This window comes from Muntiacus reevesi, chromosome 8 (genome assembly GCF_963930625.1).
Source record: "Muntiacus reevesi chromosome 8, mMunRee1.1, whole genome shotgun sequence".
Lineage (NCBI taxonomy): Eukaryota > Metazoa > Chordata > Mammalia > Artiodactyla > Cervidae > Muntiacus > Muntiacus reevesi.
In genome coordinates, this window is record NC_089256.1 from 65,165,879 (window position 1) to 65,189,688 (window position 23,810).

The following is a 23,810-nucleotide window of genomic DNA, read 5'->3' on the forward strand; positions in this document are numbered from 1 at the left end:
CATGTTGACTGAGGGCAAAGTCAATTCTCGTTCTCGCCTTCCGGTCGGCGTGAGACTCCGGAAGTGACGCCAGTTCGGCGGAAATGAGGTTTGCTTGCTGATATGAGAAATGGCTGCTGCCAGTTTGGCTGTTTTCTGCAGGAGAGTCTCGGCCGCTCTGAAGGCTTCTACGTCGTTAATTAGTTCTCAAGCCCTTGCTAGCACAGGGTAAGTTATTTGAGGGGTAGGTCTGTCCACTTCCCCAACTTTGGAACTTGTTTGATTGTTGAGATGCTGAGAACGTTTAGGGCTGGAAAGGCCGCCTTGATGGCTAGGCGCGAGCCCACCTTCGTGAGGAGTCAGTGACCTTGGAGAAGTCTCCCATCTGCGACATGTCCGTATGTTCCTCAAACATTTTGTTGCCACATACTGTGGACCAGGCAGTTCTCAGAAATACTGCCTGTAGAAACCCAGTATTTGTTTAATTAAATGTGGAGGTACAGAAGCATCCTCCTTGACTGGGTGAGTTTTTTAAAAAATTCACTGAAGAGCTTTTGGCTGTAGAACTGAGCGCTCTGTTAGGTTCGATGGATTAAAAAGGGGGGAAGGAGATGTGTACTCCCAGAGCCTGTCAAAAAGAGGTGTTGAGTAAATTTTGAGTGAATAAATGAAAGCCGAGTGAACTGAAAGTCGCCTTGCAGGTGTCAGAAAAGAATATACTACAAACGGTGGTTATTTCTAGAAAGACCGCTTGTCTTCTGGACAGACAGATCATGTTTGACGTTAAGCTGTACGATTACCTCCCTGTTATTAGCTTTTGTTTTTAATGAGTTGAATTTTACAAATTATTGGAGTTTTGTTTTTGTTTTTCCCAAAAGGAAGTAATGTATGTGCTCTTTGAATTCAGCACTGTTATTGGGCATCTCTCAGCTATAATGTAATTCTTTACGTTAACCTCAGAGATAAGCAGTGGTTTGGTTTGGGTTGGGTTTTTTTTTTTTTTTTTTTTTTTTGCAGAAGTTCACGGGCTGTAACTTGAAAAGTGGCAGACTTAAATCAATTGTCTCTTCCAACTCATCATCGTTTTTCCTTAAAAAATAAGTTTAGATTTTTATCACTACTATTAAGTTATCTGTTCATTTACAAACACTTTAGAAAATAAGGGAAAGTGTTTTTGAAGAAGAAAGTAAATATGATATTACCATTCAGAGATAAACAGGTTTTCTTCGTTTTCACTTTCAGAATATACACATACATGTATTTTTAAAATAAAGTCAGGATCATACTTACACACATGCATTTTTATATTCTACCCTTGTTTCGCCAACTTTTTTTTTCAATTTCGAACCAAAAGAAAAGTTGTAAAAGTAGTACAAAGAGTAACCATATACTCTTCACTTATAATCACTCCCCAGTATTTTGTCACATTTTTTATACTTTTTATATCTGTGCTTTTATTCTTCTGAAATATTTGAGGCATTTCAAAATTGCGAGCATCATGACATTTCAGCATGAACTTCCTAAAAATAAGAAATGTCTTAACCACAATACTACAACGATCACATTGGGAATATTTTTTCTTTCTTTTTATTCAGGGTTCAATCAGTGATCAATTATCATGTTAATTGTCATATCTTTTTAGTCTTCTTTAATCCAAAACAGTTTCTTTTTTTCTCTTTCATGTCATTAGTTTTTTTTAAAATCTATTAAGACATTCAGCTATGTCAGTCTACATCCAAATCTGCTACTAAAAATAAAATAAAGTCACATCCCACATTAGGAATACCAAGTTGAAAAACACTTTTTGAGCCAAGCCTATTGTATAAATAAATGATTAGTTTCTTTTCATATCAAAATTCCCATAAAAAATTACATTCCCCCCTCCCTAGTTCTACCTGTAGCCATGATGAATGTAAAAATTTAAATGTGACACATCCTTGTCAAAGAAAAGGTGCAAAGTCTATTAACAGTTTTAAGAGTGGCATTTGCAGAGTGTGCTCATACGTTATGTACTCATTCCCAAAGTGCAAATATTGCCATAATTTAACACTGCTTTGATTCAGTTGCCAAGAATTAAACATTACACAGGATTGGAAAGTACACTCAGGGCCTTTCTCTCATTAATGTTTTTTAATAAAGTCAGCCTTTTCAGAATATTCCTTCATTTGGATTTGTCTGCTTGTTTGTTCATGATTAGATTCAGGTTAGTTTTTTTGGAGGGGGTAGGAATACAGGACTTGTGATACATTTCATTATTGTATTTTAAATTATTTCTCCAGGTCATTAAATATTGTTTACAAGTATGATTTTTAGATTGCTACATAATAAATTATCATATAGATGCACAATAATTATTTTAACCATTTCCGAGTTGCATGTTTACATTATTGTCAGCGTTTTGTTATCATATATAATGCTTTAATAGACTTTTTAAAAGTATAATTAGTTTCACGTGTACAACATAATGATTTGATATTTTCATACATTTCAAAATGATCACCACAATAAACATTTTGATTTATCAATTCCCGTACGTGATCTTTTCTTTAGTTGAAATTTCTAAATCCAAAGGAATTACTGGCTTAAAGGAGAAAGCATTGGGCCTCAGATGTGTTGCAAAATTAAACTTCAGAATGCTTTTATCTACTTATATGCCCACCAGCAGCATATGAAGGAGCTAAAAATGTTACTATAAAATATATAATTATGTCAATATATTATCTCTGAAAATTACAGGATAAATTACAGTATCTATACTGGGGATATTAAAAATAATTTCTAAAGCATTTTATGAGTTTATTGTTTCTTGTGCAGAATCCCCAAATTGGTTTTTTGACATTGTAAATGAGGAAATGATTCCATTTATTGCCTATAAAATCCAGATGTCATGAAACTTTAATCACTTATTCATATATGTTCAGTTGCAGGTTTTCTCTTAGTCTGTTGACTAAGAATACATCAGATGTCACATCTTTTCACCAGTGTAGATTACTTCATACCACATTGTCTAGGAGAGGACTGGAAGAATTTTTTGATGACCCAAAGAATTGGGGGGAAGAAAAGGTGAAATCTGGTGAGATATTTGGGTTGATCAGTATTAAATATATTTATTAAACCTTCTATCATATTTGGATTGTTTATCCAGTTTGGGAATTGCTTATGTTATTTCCTTTTTTCAGTTCCTTTGGGAATGTCTGTTAGAGAAAAATAGAAGGAGAGTATAATAGTAAACTATTCTTTGGCAGGTTGATAAAAGGGTTAGAAGAGGAGTGGATTGAAATTATTAACTAAAGTGAGGTTTGGGGTTTGTTTTAGATTTCACTTTTTTAGAGATAATTGAATATTAATTTATAAGAATAGTAAGTATTTTGACATTAGACAGAAAATATATTTTGTACTAATACTGAGATGTTTTGAATGCTATTGCCAGTCACATTACTAATATCTAGTCACAATTAAGTCCTAATTATATATTGTACTATAGTATAAAAAGCTATTATATATTTTATAGATAAGGAAACAGGTTTAGAGAGATTAAGTAATTTGCCAAACGACACGTAACTAGAAAATTATTTCATGTTATGAGTTTATCACTTTATAGGAGCTTCATGGACCTGTCAGCAATTAAGGAACAAAAGTAATGAAGATTTACATAAACTTTGGTAAGTATACTGAGTACATTAACATCTAAGAGTTTGAGGCAGTTATAGTATAATAATGAGATATAGACTTTATCTGATGTAAGAAATTAAGTGAAATGATTTATAGTACTGTTGGTGATATATAAGATTATTAAAATTTTTATGAATACTCCAGAGGTTAAATTACATTATGAGAGATGTATCAGAGTTAGTTGGGAGTATAGAAATTTTGTTGTAACTGCTACCAGTCCTACTACCACTTTTATACTACCAATTTCAGGAAACTAATAAAACAGAATGGGGATTAATTGGTCACATGTCGGTCTTCTTACTTTTTATTATTTTGCATGGCTTGGAAGCTTTAACTTAATTACTTTGAGAAAGTGTGTTGGAGGATGCACTTAATTAGAAATTTAGGTAGGTTTTGCTGGCAGGTTCTCCTGATGAATAAGAGTTGAGAGGATTTGAGACAGTTGATTTGTATATATACATATATTGAATATAAATTGAGGTATGATTGACATAACATTATATTAGTTTTGGATGTGCAGTGTAATGCTTCAATATTTGTATGTATTGCAAAATGATCATAATAAGTCCAGTTAATACTGTCACTGTACATAGTTAGAGAAATTTTTTTCTTTGTGGTGAGGATTTCAAGGTCCATTCTCCGAGGTACTTTCAATTATGTGATATAGTATTACTAACTGTAGTCACTTTTATAACTGGGAATTTGTACCTTTTGACCCCACCCCCACCCTCTGCATTCATTGACTATATTTAGCCTGAAGATATGTTTGTTTGGACTGTACTGTGTTGTAAAAATTGGGAAATTTCACACAGAAATAAGGACTTCGGGCTCTTGTGGAATAATCAGACCTGTGATGTTGCAGCACTGAACCTCCATTCCTACATGTAGGTCCCCTGCATGGTGACACTTGGCTGGCCTAATGACGCGGTCCATACTACTTCTTACCTATCTTGTTCTTTCGCCAGGCCCCCTTCACTCAGCATTGCTGTTTTCCAGGCACTGTAGTAGGCAGTTAAAGGTTTACCCCTTGATTTAAAGAGTGGTTTGTCTTTCATGGCAGATTAAAGAACTGTAAAATGCTTATAAGATCACTAATACTACAGGCTTGTTCTTGTGATACAATAAGAAATAATAAACTTTGTCTTTTGTCTCTGATGGCTTCACACATAGCTCCTTAATTCCTTGTAATTGCCTGAGTGATGTAAGTGTCTTTTGTTCTAATTAAACAACTCTTGGGTGAAGTGGGCTGGGAGGGCATTCTTGCACACCTTCAGGAAAGACCAAGGCATGATTAGAGGGTAAAGAATTCAGCCTCACCACCATGCCCACCTCTGGGGAATGGTGGGGGAGGGACTAGAGATTGAGTTCAGTCACCAGTGGCCAGTGATTTAATCAATCATCCCCGCATGATGAGACCTGTATAAAAGACCCTAAACAACTAGGTTTGGAGAGCTTCCAAGCTGGTAAATACACGGAGGTTCTGGGAGGGTGTTGTGCCCTGAGAAGGCAGGGCAGCTTTGCACCCCTTCTCCATATCTTGTCCTGTGCGTCTCTTCCACCTGGCTGTTTCCGAGTTGTAGCCTTTATCATAAACCAGAGAGTAAAGTGCTTTGCTGAATTCTATGAGCTCTTCTATCAAAACATCAAACCCAAGGAGAGGGTTTTTGGAACCCCTAACTTACAGCAGGTCTGTCAGATATATGTAAGGCCTAGAAATCATTATTGGCATCTAAAGTGGGGCAGTCTTTTTTGTGGGACTGAATCCTTACGTTTGTTGAATCTGGCACTAACTTCAGGTAGTTAGTGTCAGAGGAGTTGGAAAAGTTGTGTTAGAAAAGACAGCATAAGAAGGAAAAACCCTCATTTAGTGTCAGATATGTAACACAGCACAACAGATTCATTATAAAAATGTGTTGTCTTACAGCATGTTTACTGCCACTTATTGGTAAGGGGAGAGTTAAGGCTTATCTTCTGCCACTTTTCCCCCTCCAAATTGTCTTCTTCCACACCAAAAAGTAGCCCAATTCCTTTGTGTCATGTTCTGTGCCCCCACGTTTATTTCCTTTCTTCCAACTCTAATTCTCATTCAAACATAATCTATTCACAAAACTCACTCCCATTCAAGCTTTGCCACTTCGTGTTTTGATCTCATCTCAGTATTTGTGTTTGCTTTGGTTTTCTTTCCAGCCTAACTTACCCCATCTCTTTGATGCTTTCCCTGACTCTCTTGGCCAGAAGGAATGTCTCATCTGTCCCACTTAATTCTCTGCACTTGTTGTCTATACCACTCCATACACCACAGCACGTTACAGTCGTGGAGGGGGCATGTGGGCTGAAAACAGATTGGCTTTATACACAGGGAGTTCACAATTTGACTTAGCTGAACTAGCTACGTGCCCCCCAAATACCTTACATGTCTTGGCTTTAGTTTCTTCATTTAGAAAATGGAAATGATTCCAACCTCAGAATTATTGTGAGAATTCAGTGAAATAAATGTATGTAATGTGCTTAAAACAGGAGCTGAATAGGTGTTAGTTGCCTCCCGTCTGCTCTTTCCACTCGGAATGTAGGGACTCGACTCTGTGCTTGTTTGTGGCTCTTCTGGTACTTCCTTCATACGGTACGTGGCACTTGGAAAATCTAGTGAACAAATGAGTGAGACTAGATACAGCTCGTTTAAAGGGTTATTCTAAAGGACTTTTGAGTACAGATTATTAATTTTCATGTCAAAAGCCACAATTTTATTGCTATAACCGCAGAATAGCATTACTAGTTCTGTTTTTCATATAGGTATGTTCTCCTGAAAGAAAGAAACATGCTCCTAACTCTAGAACAGGAAGCTAAGCGGCAGAGGCTGCCAATGCCAAGCCCGGAGCGCTTAGAAAAGGTGAGATTTGTGGGAGTCTGGAGACTGCTGAGTGTGGGATAAAAGTTAAAAGGTGTGAGCATATTGTTCCTACAATTCTTGGCAAGTAGGTTTCTTTCTATTTCTGCTTGATTCTTAGGAAATCTACATCCTTAAGCAACTATTACTACTATCTAATTTAGAATATTTCCATCCTCCCAAAAGGAAATCTCAGATCCATCTTCAGTCATTCCCATTTCTACCTCTAAGCCCCAAATGTGCATGGACCTATCTTAGGTAAACCCCTAGGAGTAAACTTGCTGTGTTGTGTGCTAAATCCATGTTTAACATTTTAGGAAACGGTCCAACCATTTTCTGAAGTACCTGCACCATCTTAGATTTCTAGTTCTGGTTTAACTACTTCTGTACCAACTAGGGCAAATTTGTTTAATGCTTTTTTAATAATTGGTATAAAAAACCTATAACAGAAGTGTTATCATCATAATCACTTTTAAAAAATATTTATTTATTTTTGCCTGCTCTGGGTCTTTGTTGCTGTGCAGGGACTTTCTCTAGTTGCAGTACATGGGCTTCTCTTGGCTGCAGCTTCTCTTGTTGCGGAGCACAGGCTCTTGGGCACGTGGGATTCGGTACTTGTGGCGCATGGGCTTAGTTGCTATGCAGCATGGGGGATCTTCCCCGACCAGGAATCAGACTAGCGTCCATTGCATTGTTGCAGGGCAGACTCTTAACCACTAAACCACCAGGGAAGCCCCATCTTAACCATTTTAATTAATAAGTTTTTTAATTAAAGTATAGTTAATTTGTAAAATTGTTTCAGGTGTACACCATAGTGATTCAGTTTTTTATATATATATCCCCCTCCCAGATTGCTTCCCATTATAGGTTATTACAGAAATTGAACATGGAGAAGGAAATGGCAACCCACTCCAGTATTCTTGCCTGGAAAATCCCATGGACGAAGGAGCCTGGTGGTCTACAGTCCATAGGGTCGCAAGAGTCGGACTCAGTGACTAAACCAGCACCACCAGTTTGTTTTTTGGAACTAAAAGTGTCCATCAAAGGGACAACACTTCAAAGATTTAACTGGAAAGTGTTTTAAATTGGCTTTTTTAAATGATGGAGAGAGAGAGAGGCAGAGAGACAGAGGTCTCCATCAGTAAGTCTCACCTAATGAGCAATGGAGGTTTTCTGGGCAAAGTCTCTGTAAATAGTAGCTTCATTTGTTATCTAAAATACCATTGCGTTTAGTGGTGTAAAGATTATATTTTATTTTCAACCAAACTTTATAGTTAATGACTAGAACTAATATTAACAATTGACATTAAATATTTTTCTGGAATTTAAAGAATGCCACTGTTAGAAGAATAGCCTATTTGTTGGTTTTCAATATTTAACCAAAGACATAAAATAAATCTAGATGAAGGCAGAAGAAAAAAAGCAAAAACAAAAAGAAATTGAACATAATTTCCTGTGCAGGACAGTAAATCCTTGTTGCTTATCTGTTTTATGTATAGTAGTTTTTGTCTGTTAATTCCTTATGCCTTATTTACTCTTCTCCCCACGCCTTCTCCTCTTTGGTAAGCATAAGCGTGTTTTCTATGTCTGTGGGTGTGTTTCTGTTTCATATTAGAGTCATTGTATTATTTTTTAGATTCCACATGTAAGTGATATCATATTTGTCTTTTTCTAACTTGACTGAGTATAACATTTCCTAGGTTCATCTGTGTTGCTGTAAGTGACAGTATTTCCTGCTTTATTGTGTCTGAGTAGTATTCCATTGTGGTGTTTGTATGTGTATACACGTGTATCGCATCTTCCTGAGCCAGTTGTCTGTTGACGGGCACTTCAGCTGTTCCCATGTCTTGGCTGTTGTAAGTAGTGCTGCTGGGAACATTGGGATGCCTTTATCTTTTCAAATTATAGTTCTTTTTTTCTGGAAATATACCCAGGAGTGGGATTGCTGGGTCGTATGGTAGTGCTGTTTTTAGTTTTTTTAGGGAAAATTATTTTCCATAGTGGCTGTAACAGTTTACATTCCCACCAAGAGTTTTGAAAGGTTCCCTTTTCTCTGCACTGTCTCCAGCATTTATTGTTTGTAAGTATTTTGATGGTAACCATTCTGGCCAATGTGAGGTGATACCTTCCTGTGATTTAGGCTTGCGTCTCTTTAGTCATTAGGGATGTTGATCATCTTTTCATGTGACTGTTGGTCATCTGTATGTCTTTGGAGAAATGTCTATTTAGGTTTTCTGCCCATATTTTGATTGGGTTTTTTTTTTTCCGATATTGAGTTGTGTGAGCTCTTGTGTATTTTGGATATTAGCCTCTTGTCAGTCCCATCATTTACAGATATTTTCTCCGGTTCCATGTGTTGTCTTTTCATTTTGTTGATGGGCAAAAGCTTTTTGCTGATTAGCTGGGCAAAAGCTTTTACATTTGATTATGTTCCATTTGTTTATTTTTGCTTTTATTTCCTTTGCCTTAGGAAACTGACCTAAGAATACATTGCTACAATTTAGGTCTGAAAACATTTTGCCTGTGATCTCTTCTAGGAGTTCTATGATGTCATGTCTTTTATTTAGGCCTTTAAACCATTTTGAGTTCATTTTTTTATACAGTGTACTTTTTATATGGTGTATGAATTCTTTTAGTTTTTGCTACTTTTCTGAGAAATTCCTTCTCTTTCTATTCTAAATGACAGTCTTGCAGGGTGGAGTACCTAGGTTGCAGGATTTTCACCTTTCAGGGCTTGAGTATATCATGCCACACCCTTCTGGTGTTACGGAGCTCCGTGACTTTTTGAGTAACTGACTTTTCTCTTGCTGCCTTTAAAATTGTTTAAGTTTTGCCATTTTAATTATGGTATGTCTTAGTTTGGGTGTGTTTGGGTTCATCTTGTTTAGGACCCTCTCTTTAAGCTTCCTGTACCTTGATATCTGTTTCATTCTTTGGGTTTAGGAAGTTTTCAGTCATAATTTCTTCAAATAATATTTTTTGATTTCCTTCTCCCTCTCTGTTTGCAGAATCCCTGAATCTGTTAGGATTCAGAATCCCTGTTATGCACAAGTTGGAACACTTTATCATCATCCCATAGACCTCATAATGTTGCTTTCATTTTTTTCATTTGTCTTTCTGTCTGCTGTTTTGATTGGGTGATTTCCATTATTCTGTCTGTCTTGGCAGATTTCCCAGCAGGCTAGAGGGCTTGACTGCTCATGTAGGACCCTAGGACTGGCATGGGAGTGCCCAAATTGTGGGTTGATCCACTCCCTCTGGACTTCTGTTCCTTACAGACCCCTCCCAGTGGCACAGATACTGGACCTGATGCCTTCTCCCTGGTGACATGGAGATCTTCCGGGCAGCTTTGGGTGTACAGGAGATCTGCCAGTTTCCAGTTAGTTTTCTGTGAGAATTGTTCCGCATTATGTGTGTTTTGGGGGAGAGGAACTCCACTTCCTTCTCCTCCATCATCTTGATTCCCTTCCTATAGTTCAGCAATATTAAGTACTTTCACATTACTCTGAAAACGTCAACTGTTATTTAAGTTAGGTTTTCTTCATCATTAAAAAGAAATCATTTGGTGTCTTTATTTCCATTCCTTGAGGTAGCTAATCCTGTGTATTTCCTATATATCCATCAGAATTTTTCTCTGCATATAGAAATGTGCCTGATTATTTTTATTTACATACATTTGTTTATATTGTATATAATCTTCTGAGACTTATATCTTCTACTTACTAATATATTTTAGAGATTTTCCCACATCAGTAAATGCAGATCTGCAATTATTTTTTCCGTGTAGAGGTTTTATGTTTTATTTAGTTAGATTTGTTTGTTTATCCATAGAGCACTTTCAAAGTCAGCTCTTTATTGATGTTTTTTCCATTGCATAGTAAGTCAGTCAGTGAGATTAGAACCCAGCTTTTTGTAATTGCTTCAGTCTTGCTTCCTAACCTCAACTGCTTTAGGCTTCTTTCCCCACACTGCTCACCACTGTTAGGATCTGGGTGTCCCTGCAGAGAGTCAAAGAAGGGGTGGGATAAAATCTCAGTTATTTACCCTAATTATGGAGAAGTTTAATCTGCCTTTATAAAAGTTGAGTTACATCATATTTTGGGTTTTTTAAGCTTAGTTTGGTAAAATATGAGACTGACAGAAAAATTATGAGAACAATACGAAAAGGCCTCCTTCAGCCAGATTCCCTGTGTGGCTACTTCACCACGTTTGCTTTATCCTTCTCTGCCTCCTCTCTACAGATATATTTTTCCTCAACTGTTTGAGAATAAGTTCTATATGTGATACCCCTTTACCTGTAGGTATTTAAGTGTATATTGCCCCACCCCCAAAAAAGGATATTTCCTTACATAGCCACTGTACAGTTTTCAAAATCAGGAAATTAACATTGATACAATACTATACATATCTTATTGAAATTTCATGTTATCCCAATATATCCTTTATAGCAAAGAAAATCCTGACTGATGTGTTTTCAGTTTTGTCTCTTGAATCTCCTTTAATCTGATTACTCAGTCTTTCTTTGTGTTTCATGACATTGACATCATTGAAGAGAGAGGGCCAATTTGGGCTTGTATGGTATTTCTCATGATAATAATCATGATTGGCAGGAATATCATAGATGTGATGCTGTATTCTTCACAGTGCATCAGGTGAGGAGGCATGCAGTGTTGATACATTCTGTTATTGAAGTTCTTAGCATTAGTAGTTTGGTTATTGTAGTGTTAGGTTTCTTCACTGTATAGTTACTGATTTTTCTTTTGAGAACATGTAAATCCTCAAACTTGTACTCGTTGGTTTCAGCATCCTTTAATGATGATTTCATGCCTCAGTCAGTTACTACCATGATGTTTGCTAAATGGTGATTGTCTAATTTCTTTGTTCATTCTACACTGTTAGTTAGCTCTCTTCTGTAAGGAAGGGCTTTTCCTTTTCTCCATTTCTTCCTATCTTCCTTTCCCTTTTTTTTCTTGATTCATGGATTCCAACCTGATTCAATGAGTTAAAATCCTTTAGTATCATCACTTGAGATTTGGCCAGTGTGGGTTCCTTAAGCTGGCCTCTGTGTTCTCATCAGTCTTTGATGAGGAATAGCAGAATATGCTGGATTCATCTTGTACTTTTTCTGCCCCAACCCTGGAATCAGACATTTTACAGAGGAACCCTGCTGCCTTTGAATGGAAAATGCTATATTTAGAAACTAAGGTCTGAGTTGTGGTACATGTTTTCATTGCTGCAAAACATTTGTAAAGTAATGTGATTTTATTTTTAGGTATGTTTGCCAACTCTGCTTTTAAGGAAAGTTATGCTTCAGAGACTCTTTTAAGTGTATTGGCTGTTTATAAATAGCTCATTGTTTGATAAAAAAAAAAACTCTTGCTAGAATGGTGCTGTTCTGAGACTTAAAGTTCAATAATAGACGATCCCCTCTCCTTGCTTTAAAAGATATATTTTAGAGGTGAGCCTCAGCCCAGGAGATCATATGTACTGTATTTTCTTAATTAGTAGAATTTAAAATAATAAAAGTTTTCTCCAGATGAACTGAAAGTGATTATAATTTTTAACATCAAATATATGCAATTTTCTCAGTACTTTTGTGACATACTACTAATGAAAATTTATCAAGAAAAATTTTAAAAGAATTATGTTCAATTTAAGATATAAGTTGAAACTTTGGGAACTATACAAGGATACTCTTGCCTCTGGGAAAGTTATAAACTAGAAAAGAAAGCTCTTTGGGGGTGACTTTTGAATGAGGTGTATCTAATTGATACTTTTGATTTTCTTTCTTATCTCTTAGCATTAACATGAATAACTGGATGTTAGCTCTGTGTTCTTGTAGCCACTTATTTTCTGTCTGTGTGAGCTAACATTAGATTTCAGTTAGGAACCTCAGCTCCAACCTTGGGCAGACTCTTCAATGTAGTCGGTCAGCAGCCAGGTGTAGTGAGTGCCTGAGGGTCAGAGACTTTGTATTAGGCTCTGATCACTGTGGTCCCTTTGCTCTTCTAAGTTTGTCCTCAAAATAGGATTTGTTGTTCTTACCCCTCTTTTATTTCTCATGAATTTTGTAGAAAATATTGTCGAAAGGAAGTAGCATGTGGATTCAGCTATTCAATGTGGCTTTGAGTCAAGTAGGTCAAAATATCTGTGTCTGAGTGTTTGGGACACAAATAACTAATTAAGGCCAGAACATAGGTTTTAATATTTTAAAAGTCACTGATTGTTATCGTTTTGTAATAGGTCATTGAGTTTTGAGATGATGAGTCAAATTGGGTCTCCAAAAGGAATCTGTGAAAGTGTATCCTACTCAAAAAAAGTAACATATGGAAATTTGAGCTCAATAGATTTTTAGTTGGCTTAAAGCTCAACATTCAAAAAACTAAGATCATGGCATCCGGTCCCATCACTTCATGGCAAATAGATGGGAAAACAGTGGCTGACTTTTATTTTTCTGGGCTCCAAAATCACTGCAGATCGTGATTGCAGCCATGAAATTAAAAGACGCTTACTCCTTGGAAGGAAAGTTATGACCAACCTAGACAGTATATTAAAAAGCAGAAGACATTACTTTGCCAACAAAGGTCCGTCTAGTCAAGGCTGTGGTTTTTCCAGTGGTCATGTATGGATGTGAGAGTTGGACTATAAAGAAAGCTGAGCACAGGAGAATTGATGGTTTTGAACTGTGGCGTTGGAGAAGACTCTTGAGAGTCCCTTGGACTGCAAGGAGATCCAACCTGTCCATCCTAAAGGAGATCAGTCCTGGGTGTTCATTGGAAGGACTGATGCTGAAGCTGAAACTCCAATACTTTAGCCACCTCATGTGAAGAGCTGACTCATTGGAAAAGACCCTGATGCTGGGAAGGGATTGGAGGCAGGAGGAGAAGGGGACGACAGAGGATGAGATGGTTGGATGGCATCACTGACTCAATGGACATGGGTTTGGGTGGACTCTGGGAGTTGGTGATGGACAGGGAGGCCTGGCGTGCTGCGGTTCATGGGATCACAAAGAATCAGACACGACTGAGCGACTGAACTGAACTGAAACTTAACTTTAAAAAAAAGTTACAGAAAGTGGTACTACAGATACCTATATGTGTGCATACCTAAGCCAAAAATATTTTTAGAAAATATTTGACAGAATGGTTCTTTGACAAAAAGATTCATCATAGATTTTCTGTAGCATAGTCTTTATGTGTTCTCTTTCTTTGGAATTCTGTCCTGGATGATTGTTGAAATTGTATTTTTGTATTCTTTTCTCAGGTAGTAGATTCCATGGATGCATTAGATAAAGTTGTCCAGGAAAGGGAAGATGCCCTCAGACTTCTTCAGACTGGTCAAGAAAAGCCTAGACCTGGTGCTTGGAGAAGAGACATCTTTGGAAGAATCATCTGGTACATAGTAGCTCTTCTGAGATAAGAGTGAAGTCCCATGCCTTATCCTCTATCCAGTATCTTTTAAGAATATTTAGATACATTAGAGATGTATCTACTATAAATAGAGGTCCCCAGATCCCTTTGGAACTTCAGAATATGAAAGTAGCTTTGTCTGGTATCCCTTGGCATCCCATTCCCATGGTTCAGTTATTTATAGGTTCTTCATAGGAATGATTCTTAATCTTATGTGAATCATATGACCTTTGGAGAATCTGATGAAAATTATAGATCCTTTCCCCAGAAAATGTTACATATGCACGTGTAATTTCAGAGAGTTATAAATCCCATGAAGCTCATTTTAGGACACATCTATCCTCTTCACCCATTAAGAACCTGAACCTGAAACTATTTTAAGAAGTTCTTAAGGAATAAGACCATGTGGACCAATCTCAAGTTTGCCCCATTGCCCTTAGGATAAGCCCTAGTCCAAATGTTGAAACAGTTTATTTTCATTACATCTTTCCATTTCTGTGACATCTTGTCTCCTGGGTCCAATTCCAAAGTCCTGTCAGGCGTTGGGAAAGGATCTGGTAATAAACATTCACACTGAGCTATGAGAAATTGAGAAGACCCAGTGTATTCTCTCTTTCAGGGGCTTATTTGCATTTTGGTTGAGCTGCCGAAAGGAAGCATCATTAGAAATTTAAACATCAGTTAGCAAGAAGAGGAAGGAATTTTGGGTGGTTGGAGACCTTCTCTGTACTCTTGAAATGACGCTGCATGATAGTGGTTATGCGTTTGGTAGATTTATTTTTTTAAGTCACTAATTTTGTTTTTGGCTGAGCTGGGTTTTCTATTGCTTCGCATGGACTCTGGTTGCAACGAGTGGGGCTGCCCTCTGTTGCAGTGCTCGGCTTCTCATTGCGGGGTCTCTCTCGTCGCAGGGCCCAGGCTCTGGGCACTCGGCCTTCAGTAGCGGCAGCTCGCAGGCTGAGTGTGGGCTCGGTAGTTGTGGTGCACAGGCTTAGTTCTGCAGCAGGAGTCCTCCTCCCAGGCCAGGGACCAAGCCTATGGCCTCTGCATTGTGAAGTTCTGGGAGATTTTTTTAACTCCATGTCATTCTTTTAATGGAGTTTGTGGTAGTGAGGCTGCTGGAGCCAAATTTAGGTGAGTGGTTGTGTGATCCAGTGCAGAAAAGAGGAATTGCCAAAACATCTGCCTAAGGACTTTGATCTGTTTTATTTTCTACAAAAATGTACTGGGATTAATCCAAGCTGAGGTCAGATAGAAAGGGTGAGGATAGCGGAGAGAAACAGTCAACTTGAGAATCTGTAAGAGTGCTACTCTTGTTAACGTTTAAAAATTCTTGCTTTTTAACTTTTCTGGAGTTAAAGTAGTCAACAAAGCAGTTACATCATCTTATTAACCAATGTAGCTTATCAAAATCAAACATTACAATTCCAAAAGATTGGTTAAATGCCCTGAAGTTAGTCCTTCTGTTACTTTTTTAATTGAAATATTTTCCAATGTTATCGTATGAATTCACAATTTCCTTTTTTCCCACTTAGCATTATTTTTTAGGTTTTGTTATGTTGAGGCATATATAAGTAGATAACTAAATCACTTGGTGCAATTTGTGTACATTTTAAAATCATAAAATGTATACATGTGAGTATCAGTGTTTCAAATTATATGTGTACATATATAAAGTTAGTACACACATATATATATGTAGGAAAATTACAAAATATATCTGGTAATGATACACTCCAGTTTATGACTGGAAGCTATTGTGAAAGTAGAGAACTTAAGTTGTGTTTTTAAACTTTTATATGTGTATTTTTAAAAGAGTGATCTGAAGCAAACATTACAAAATATTAATGTTTGCAGTTTTGCAGTAGCTTCATGAGTGTCTGATACCTCTTAGTTTAGAATACTTCATAATGTAAACTGTATAAAAATTTAAAAATCTTTAAAAAGCCAATTACATCTCATTTTATTGAGAACATATCTAGTCCAAAGAAGGCTAAATCTGTAAAAAGTGAAAATCTATTCCATGTTTTCTGTAGGGTGATATCTTTCTATTCTCTTGGCAGGCACAAGTTCAAGCAGTGGCCTATACCTTGGTACCTAAATAAAAGATATAATAGAAAACGATTTTTTGCAATGCCCTACGTGGAACGTTTTGTCAGGTGAGCACAAGTACCCTTAGTACTAAAACATATCTTTACATCAGACGGTGTGTTAAGCTTTTATATGACTAATACATGTTCATTGTGGAAAAGCTAGAAAAATCGGTAAAAAAAATAGTCTTACATAATTTGACCATCCAGAAATAGCTGCTGCTAACATTTTAATCTATATCCTTTCAGTTTTATTGTCTTTCTCTTCATCAATATATCTAAGTAGTTGTTTAAATCTTTTTGTAATGTTAAAGTTCCATACACTTCAGCTGCATAGACTGTGAGCTTATGTTATTGCAGGAATGATGAAATGAGAGGGGGCTTGGGTGAGGAAAAGAGCCTGTCGTAGTGTATCTGAATTCATGTTATCCTGTAGAATGGTGATTTCCAGATACTTGCAAAGCAGGTTTGTTACTGAACAGGGAGAAGTAGGGCTTCTGTTGTAGTAGAGGAGTGGTTACCTGAGTGAAATGGTTACAAGCTGAGAACTATAAAAACAAGATTTTTAGAAACAGCTATTTGAAAACACTGGATCCACATCTGAAAACAGACAGAAGCCTGAGAAGAGTTTTAATCCCAAGATTTGGAATTGAACGGGAAAACAATTGCCAGTGTGTGCTTTCTGGGGTCAGGATGCCACTTAACATCCAGGGTTGTGGCTGCAGAAACAAGGTGGGGGAAATTGCCTGGTTACTGGCTAAAGGTGCTACAGATCAGAATTCAAGGCAGAAAAGCAGCTGGAAATCTAAGGGGAAAATCCTAGCAGCACAAGAACCACAGCTTTTAACAACTGCCTTAGATAATGCAGCCACCTTTCAGCATTAATTCTTTTAAAGACTAATTTTTTCCTCTCAAAGCTTGTTTCCATAATGAAAAAACAAAAGGACCTTTAAAAGCATAACCTTGCTATAGCATGTGAATGAGCACAATTGTACAGTAGTTTGAACATTCTCTGGCATTGCCCTTCTTCAAGATCAGAATGAAAACTGACCTTTTCCAATCTTGTGGCCACTGCTGAGTTTTCCAAATTTGCTGACATATTGAGTGCAGCACTTTAACAGCATCATCTTTTAGGATTTTAAATCGCTTATCTGGAATTCTATTACCTCCGTTAGTTCCTAGAAATGCTCTATATTCAGTGATTTAACTTCCTGCAAGGGTGTCTCCAGAATTTGTCCTACCTACTCTGTTTCTGCCTTAGTGCAATCTGTCTTCATCAAATTGAATTATTGAACATTCTCAAGAATAGTAAACCTTGCATAGGAGTTTCAAGAAGGCAGGGATATATGTAGAGTTGTGGCTGATTTTCATTGTTGTATGGCAGTTGAAATTCAATGCCTGTCTCTTAATTGCATTGTTATATTTCAGTTTAAATACAGTAGAGGGCTGGCATCCATGAATTTATCATTTGCAGTTTTGATGATTTCAGAATGACTCTAGAAGTCAACATTTTAGCTGAGGCATGAAGGCCTAATGCCCCAGGATGCTGATAGGTAGAGGCCAACTCGGTGGCAAGTCCAAGGAGCACTAAGCATCATCTCTCAGCATGATGTTATTCTCTCAGCATAGGAGAAATGATGCTGGACTGGGTGCTGTTTGAAATTAGGGTATTTCTAAATGTCTCAGGATGTAGGACATAAAAAATATCTAATGTATTCAATACAATTACGTTATTTCTAAAATAAAGGAGAAAGCCCAGTTTGTTGCAGACTCATGAGATCTGTTCTTACTTTCCAGTCAGAAAGTAGTAAAGAGAATTGGTGTAGGGTTATAGATGCAGTTAATTTCTTTGGCTGCACCAAATGGCATTTGGGATCTTAGTTCCCCACATCGAACCTGCAGTGGAAGCACAGTCTTAACCACTAGACCTCATGCTTATCTTTGACTTGTTTAGGTTTACAATGGTTATTCAAGTTTAATAATAAACATGACACACCTAATACAGAGACTGGCATGATTGAAGTCTTTAAGTAATTGATTTGGACATATGTTGACAGTACCAAGTAACAGGGAAATCATTTTGCATAAATTGCTGTTATGCTTTTATTTTCCTAGATTGAGAATTGAGAAACAAGCCCGCATCAAAGCAAGGAAGATAAGTTTAGCACGAAAGAAAGAAAAGTTTCTTCAGAAAAAGTTTCCACATCTTTCTGAAGCCCAGAAGTCAAGTGCTGCCTAAGATATCTTAACCATAATTTACTATTTTGTTTTTCTTGGATTACAGTCCACATACAAAAGTAAATACTAAGTGGTTTATAAATAACTTGTGTTTTTAGTCAAAGGACTGTTGACTGTTTTAAGAGTTATTATGGCATGCTAATTTTGGAAGTGGTCAAAATCAATATAAAGTTAGATTAAATTTCCATTTTATAAATTCTGTGTCTAAGCAGACTTTTAATTAACTGCCTGCATCTTAGAGTGGGAAAGTGATACCAACTGCTATAACATAGGCAAGAAGGTAATTTTGGAATTCAGGTAACCTTACCCACTATTGTTACTAGATATGAAGGAGCTGAATTCAGTGGGTACTTCCATTCAAAACAATGATAAACACATTTAGTATTTAAAGAAGCAAGTTACAACACAGCAGTCCAAAAAATATTTCTGGAATGGCTAGTAATTTTTATTTAATTTTAAAAGCCTAATGTAAAAAGCATAGGCAATAAGTTTTACTAGTCAATAAAAAGCAATTCTACCAATCCACTGGTAATATACTAAACAGAGTTGGAAAGCATTTTACTGAAAGCAAAATATTTAGAGAAAATAGACATTTATACAAAATTATAAAATGCTTGTAATAAGAATAAGTGCATTTCAAGGAAAGCACAAACTTATTTTAATTTATAGAACCAGTTAAAGCCTTAAAAAATTTAAGTGGAATTGAAATATGCAAAAATGTATAAACATTCTACAAAAGATGGTTGTTCTTTTCCTGAGTATACTAAAGCTATGAAACGTAAGGTGACATAGAAGGTAGAGGTTTGGGAACTTATCAAGGGCATTTCCTTTCTACACACTGCTTCCCTCCTTCTTCATATTCTTGTTTAGAAATCCACATCTGCTGAAAGGTGCCCTGTGAAAGGAAAGAAAAAATCACATATATGTACCTTTCTATTGGGAATAAAATTTTTTAATATCTTCATTTTCACAATTCTGAATCTTTTAAGAGCTCTTATACTGCTACTGCTAAGTCGCTTCACCCTGATACATCCATATATATTGTTATATATCTATATAACCACTGCTACTGCTGCTGCTAAGTCACTCAGTCGTGTCCGACTCTGTGTGACCCATAGACGGCAGCCCACCAGGCTCCCCCGTCCCTGGGATTCTCCAGGCAAGAATACTGGAGTGGGTTGCCATTTCCTTCTCCAATGTATGAAAATGAAAAATGAAAGTGAAGTCGCTCAGTCGTGTCCGACTCTTAGCGACCCCATGGACTGCAGCCCACCAGGCTCCTCCGTCCATGGGCTCTTCCAAGGCAAGAGTACTGGAGTGGGGTGCCATTGCCTTCTCCGTAAGAGCTCTTACACCTCTCCCCAAATAGCACTCAGATTACACCGTTCTCATTTCTGCCCTCCTCTAGAATACCCAGACACTGTTTAGTCTTCCCTGAGTTTACACAGGAGAGTAAATCTGTCTCTACTGTCGTGAGGACTGAGGAAATGCTGAGAAAGGAAGATGAAGAGTTTCGCTCTGATGGCTTGGTTAACGGCAGCAGCAGAAACTGCTGGAAGGCTTGGTCCTAGTACAGTGTTTACGCAATGTTCTAGCACTTGATTAACGGTAACATTTAGAAGTCAGACTAGGATAAAGTTTGGCAAGTACACAAACGACAGTACACATGCACTACACAAAATAAACAGAAGGTGAGAGAAGGAAAAGGACCAAGGGAGGAAGGGTCCTGGACTACATTACTATTAAGACGTGTAAGCAGGAGAAATCCGTTCCCTGTGATTATTCAAGTAGATTCGTACGTATTCAGTTTTGAACTAAGATCTATTAAGAGACTAGAAATAAAAAATAGACCAGAAATATATAAATGGGCAGTTAAAACCATTTAATAGTTAATAGGTTTTAAAAAATATTTAGTGTTAAGTACTCATTTACTTTGGCTGCTCTGAGGTGAAGGAAATTTTCTAAATTTAGGGTACAGGTAAGTATAAGAATTTTCTCCTGATTTCAAGGTAGGAAGCCAGTCCAAGCAACATGCAAACCTTAATACATGACTTCACCATCTGCCCCAGGAACCAACTCCTGACTTCTACCTCGGCAACAGGCCAGGGAGCAACCAGAATCCAAGAAGAATGATTTAATTTTAAGTGGGCTGCAGATAAGTCCTGACCAGAGCCAATGTGTGAGTACTGTTAGAAGAGGCATGAATAAATTAACAGATTCCCACCTTGGAGAGGGAAACCAATCAGACTGACAATACCCACTAATAAGGCAATGAGGCATTTTTGTCATTTCATAATAGGTAAGACTAGCATCAGGTCCTCTACAAATGTGATATATAAAATGCAAAGATGATGCATAGGAATTATTTTAGTCTTTTTACTAAATTTAGTATTTTAAGTGATACATTCAAGTTAAATAAGAATCTTAAACTATTTTGCAAAGTAGTTTATCTACTAACCAAAGAAGCTAGAATGGAGCCACCGATCCATGAACTAAACCTCCGTTCCACTGTCGTATTATTTGCAATCAGTTTCAACCGCATACTCTAAAAACAGAAAGGGAAGAATAAGTATTAGTGTTATCAAATAGAACAAGGGCCTCAACTTAGGAAATTCAATTTTGATGACTTTTTAGTGGCTCTGGTTCAAGCACTAATTATACATGATTATTTTGTAGTAGCTAGGTTAATAATAGGCATAGGTTGAACTGTGTAGGATTTTAAAGTACTTTGTCTTGTGAAATTTAACAAATTATATAAACCTTAGAAAACTGCATGCTAGAGAGTACAGTATTCAGAATTTCATTTTAAAACAGCAAATATGTACTTGAACACTTACTATATATCGGGTAGTGTTATATAACCATGTTTTTATGGCTCAGCACTACCCCTCTCTCGCTTCCTGTATGGAGAGATCTCCCCCCTACCTAGGAATTTGCTTCGGGGGATAGTTCTCAGATTGTTGACACTTACCAATTACTATACATGAACATTCAGTTTGAGTCTGCATGCAGCAGGGGTGGAGTATATAGAATGGGTTGCTGGAAGCAAAAGGGATTAACACGGGGTTTTGTAGGTGAGGAACTGGTCAAATCCTATTACAATCGATTTCATTAAATTTTAATTGCCTCCTAAAAAAAAAGGATAGTATCTAACTGGTCTTGATCAGACCTTGGACAGCCCATGTCTATATTCATTATTCCGAGAACTTCTATGAAATTTAAAGTACTATAATCAAGGTATATTCCAGGTCAGTCTGGATCTCCAAAAATGTAAGGAGGTGTCAATCTTGTGCCTGTATCAATACTTAAATATAAAGATTGTGGTATATGTAAAACATTCAAGTATACAGATTCTCTAGATTCTGTTAGGACCTATGTAACCTCTTAAGTTTTTTAAAATGTAGTATTTATTGCAGAGTACCTTACAAAAAACTACTTGATGGATGTTTAAAAATCTAAAAATTCCTGTTACTAATGTACCGTGTACACTACCTTCTCCCTAAACCAGATTCTTCTATCCCTTTGAAAGTTATCATAGTGTACCAAGGGATGTTTTTAATAAAACATAAAAGCTCTTCAGTCCTCTGCCATGTTTTACCCTGTAAATTTGCTATGTAAGTGACATGACTGGTACCTATCTTTATGGGTTGAACTGTATCCTCCAAAGAGGTATGTTGATAATCCCCAGTTCCTGTGAATGTGACCTAATTTAGAAACAGTCTCGGAGAAGAGGACAAACCCACAAGGAAGAATGCCATGTGATGATGGAGATAGACACTGAAGTGCTATAACTGCAACCCAAGAAATGCCAAGGATTGCTGGCAAATCATCAGATGACGGAAAGAGGGAAGGAAAAATTCTCTTCTGTAGGTTTCAGAGAGCATGGCCCTGATAACATGTTGATTTCAGAATTCTTTGAACCATCTACTTTGTGGCACTTTGTTACAGCAGCCCTAGGACATAATACATCATTGCCTTCATCTTTCCAGTCATATAGCACACCCCATTTCTATACAGACTACAAGCCAACTACTTCAAAATGTTAGAATATACCCTCTTCCCTTCATATTTTGCACATATTTCACCTAGATGTTCTTTCATAAACTGTCAACCAACTGAACTCATTCACTGAAACAGCTCTTCAGGAGGATTTCCTCTGACACTCCAGCGTGCCTGGCTGATGACATACTGAACCACTTAGCACATTACAGATTTTCTTTTTTGCAGGTTTAGTCCTCCTAGCTGACTATGCCCTTGGTGGGAAGGACTATATTTTCTATCCCTAGTGCCTAGCAGACTATAGGCGTTTAAGTATGGAATCAATGAATAAAATGAGATTCAAATAGTAATGGGGTATAATGGGAGTAACTAATAGATGTCATCTAGAAAAATCTGATTAATAAGCAGTATTAATACTATACCAGGCACACACAAGATACCAAAAACAAATTGTATCTACATAGATTTTCCACCAGTAGTGAGGATATATATGACTGAAAAATACCACTGAAGAATACACACAACTTACTGGGGGTGTTTTCTGAGAGAGTTCTCTGTTCAACCTGTCAGTAAAGCTCTGTATTAGCGTGTTTCCTCCTGCCACTATCACGCTGCCATAGAGACCCTGGAACGAAACAAAAATAAATGAGCTTCAAATGTTTCCAACCATTTAAAACACAACTACAGACAAAACCATGTGTTCCACTACAGTTTCTGCTTTTTAAATTTTTTACTTCTACACAGGCCTAGTAGTTTAATACAGTGGTTCTCAATCCTGGCTGCACATTTGACTCATTTAGGGAATATTTAAAACATCAGTGCTGGGGGCAATAAAATACAAATTTCTGGGGATGGAGTCTAGGAAAAGTTTTTTGTTGGTTTGTTTAAAACTCTCCAGATGATTCTTTATGTATTAAAGTTTAAAAACCACTAATTTAAGGCAGTTATTCTAAAATCCAATCATAATGTTTTGGCAGATAGCAGCCAGTACCTAAGAAGTGTATTTCCTAATTACATCATCTCAGAGTTCTCATCTAGAAGCTATGGCATTTAAAATTGGATAGGTTATGGTGGACAATACATACTCTCACAATAGTCCTGGCCAAAATGACTGCTACCTTTCTCTTCTGCAGGGATGACCTTTTTCAAAATCCATATGCTGAGGCTTCCTCCATCAAAAACAAATTCCTAGTAGTAAGGAGTATGTGTGCTAAGTTGCTTCAGGCATGTCTGACTCAGCGATCCCAGAGACTGTAGCCCACCAGGCTCCTCTGTCCATGGGACTCTCCAGGCAAGAATACTGGAGTGGGTTGCTATGATCTCTTTCTGACCCAGAGACTGAATGTCTCCTGCATTGGCAGGTGAGGTTCTTCACCACTAGCATCACCTGGGAAGCCCAAATAAGGAGTATATTTTACCTCTAATTTGCATGTATGTATCAGAAAGTTAAATATCAGCCTGCCTTTTTAGTGGTTAAGTTCATATTTTTAAAATTTATTCCATATAAAAAAAATTTATTCCAAATGTCTATATAACCTT

General features: G+C 37.0%; 2 protein-coding genes across 3 annotated transcripts in view; one reads left to right on the forward strand and one right to left on the reverse strand.

Moving 5' to 3' along the window:
* Positions 1-60: 60 nt before the first annotated feature.
* On the forward strand, positions 61-19,168 carry MRPL47 (mitochondrial ribosomal protein L47). 2 transcript variants are annotated; one of them, XM_065943205.1, is made up of 7 exons: positions 61-207; positions 2,901-3,052; positions 3,581-3,641; positions 6,442-6,538; positions 13,799-13,929; positions 16,008-16,103; positions 18,150-19,168. In XM_065943205.1, exons 1-7 carry the CDS (start codon positions 110-112, stop codon positions 18,271-18,273), a joined length of 759 nt encoding a protein of 252 aa, XP_065799277.1. In that variant the 5' UTR covers positions 61-109; the 3' UTR covers positions 18,274-19,168. The 2 variants fall into 2 exon arrangements, with proteins under 2 accessions (XP_065799277.1, XP_065799278.1); XM_065943206.1 differs by lacking the exon at positions 61-207 and having other exon boundaries at positions 2,990-3,042.
* Positions 18,696-23,810, reverse strand: part of ACTL6A (actin like 6A) — a 27,573-nt gene continuing 22,458 nt past the window's right edge. The window contains exons 12-14 of the mRNA XM_065943204.1: positions 22,801-22,896; positions 20,731-20,817; positions 18,696-19,167 (exon numbers count right to left, since the gene is read on the reverse strand). Coding sequence (XP_065799276.1) covers positions 19,087-19,167; positions 20,731-20,817; positions 22,801-22,896 — 264 coding nt within the window. The 3' untranslated portion in view covers positions 18,696-19,086. The remainder of the gene's footprint in view (positions 19,168-20,730; positions 20,818-22,800; positions 22,897-23,810) is intronic.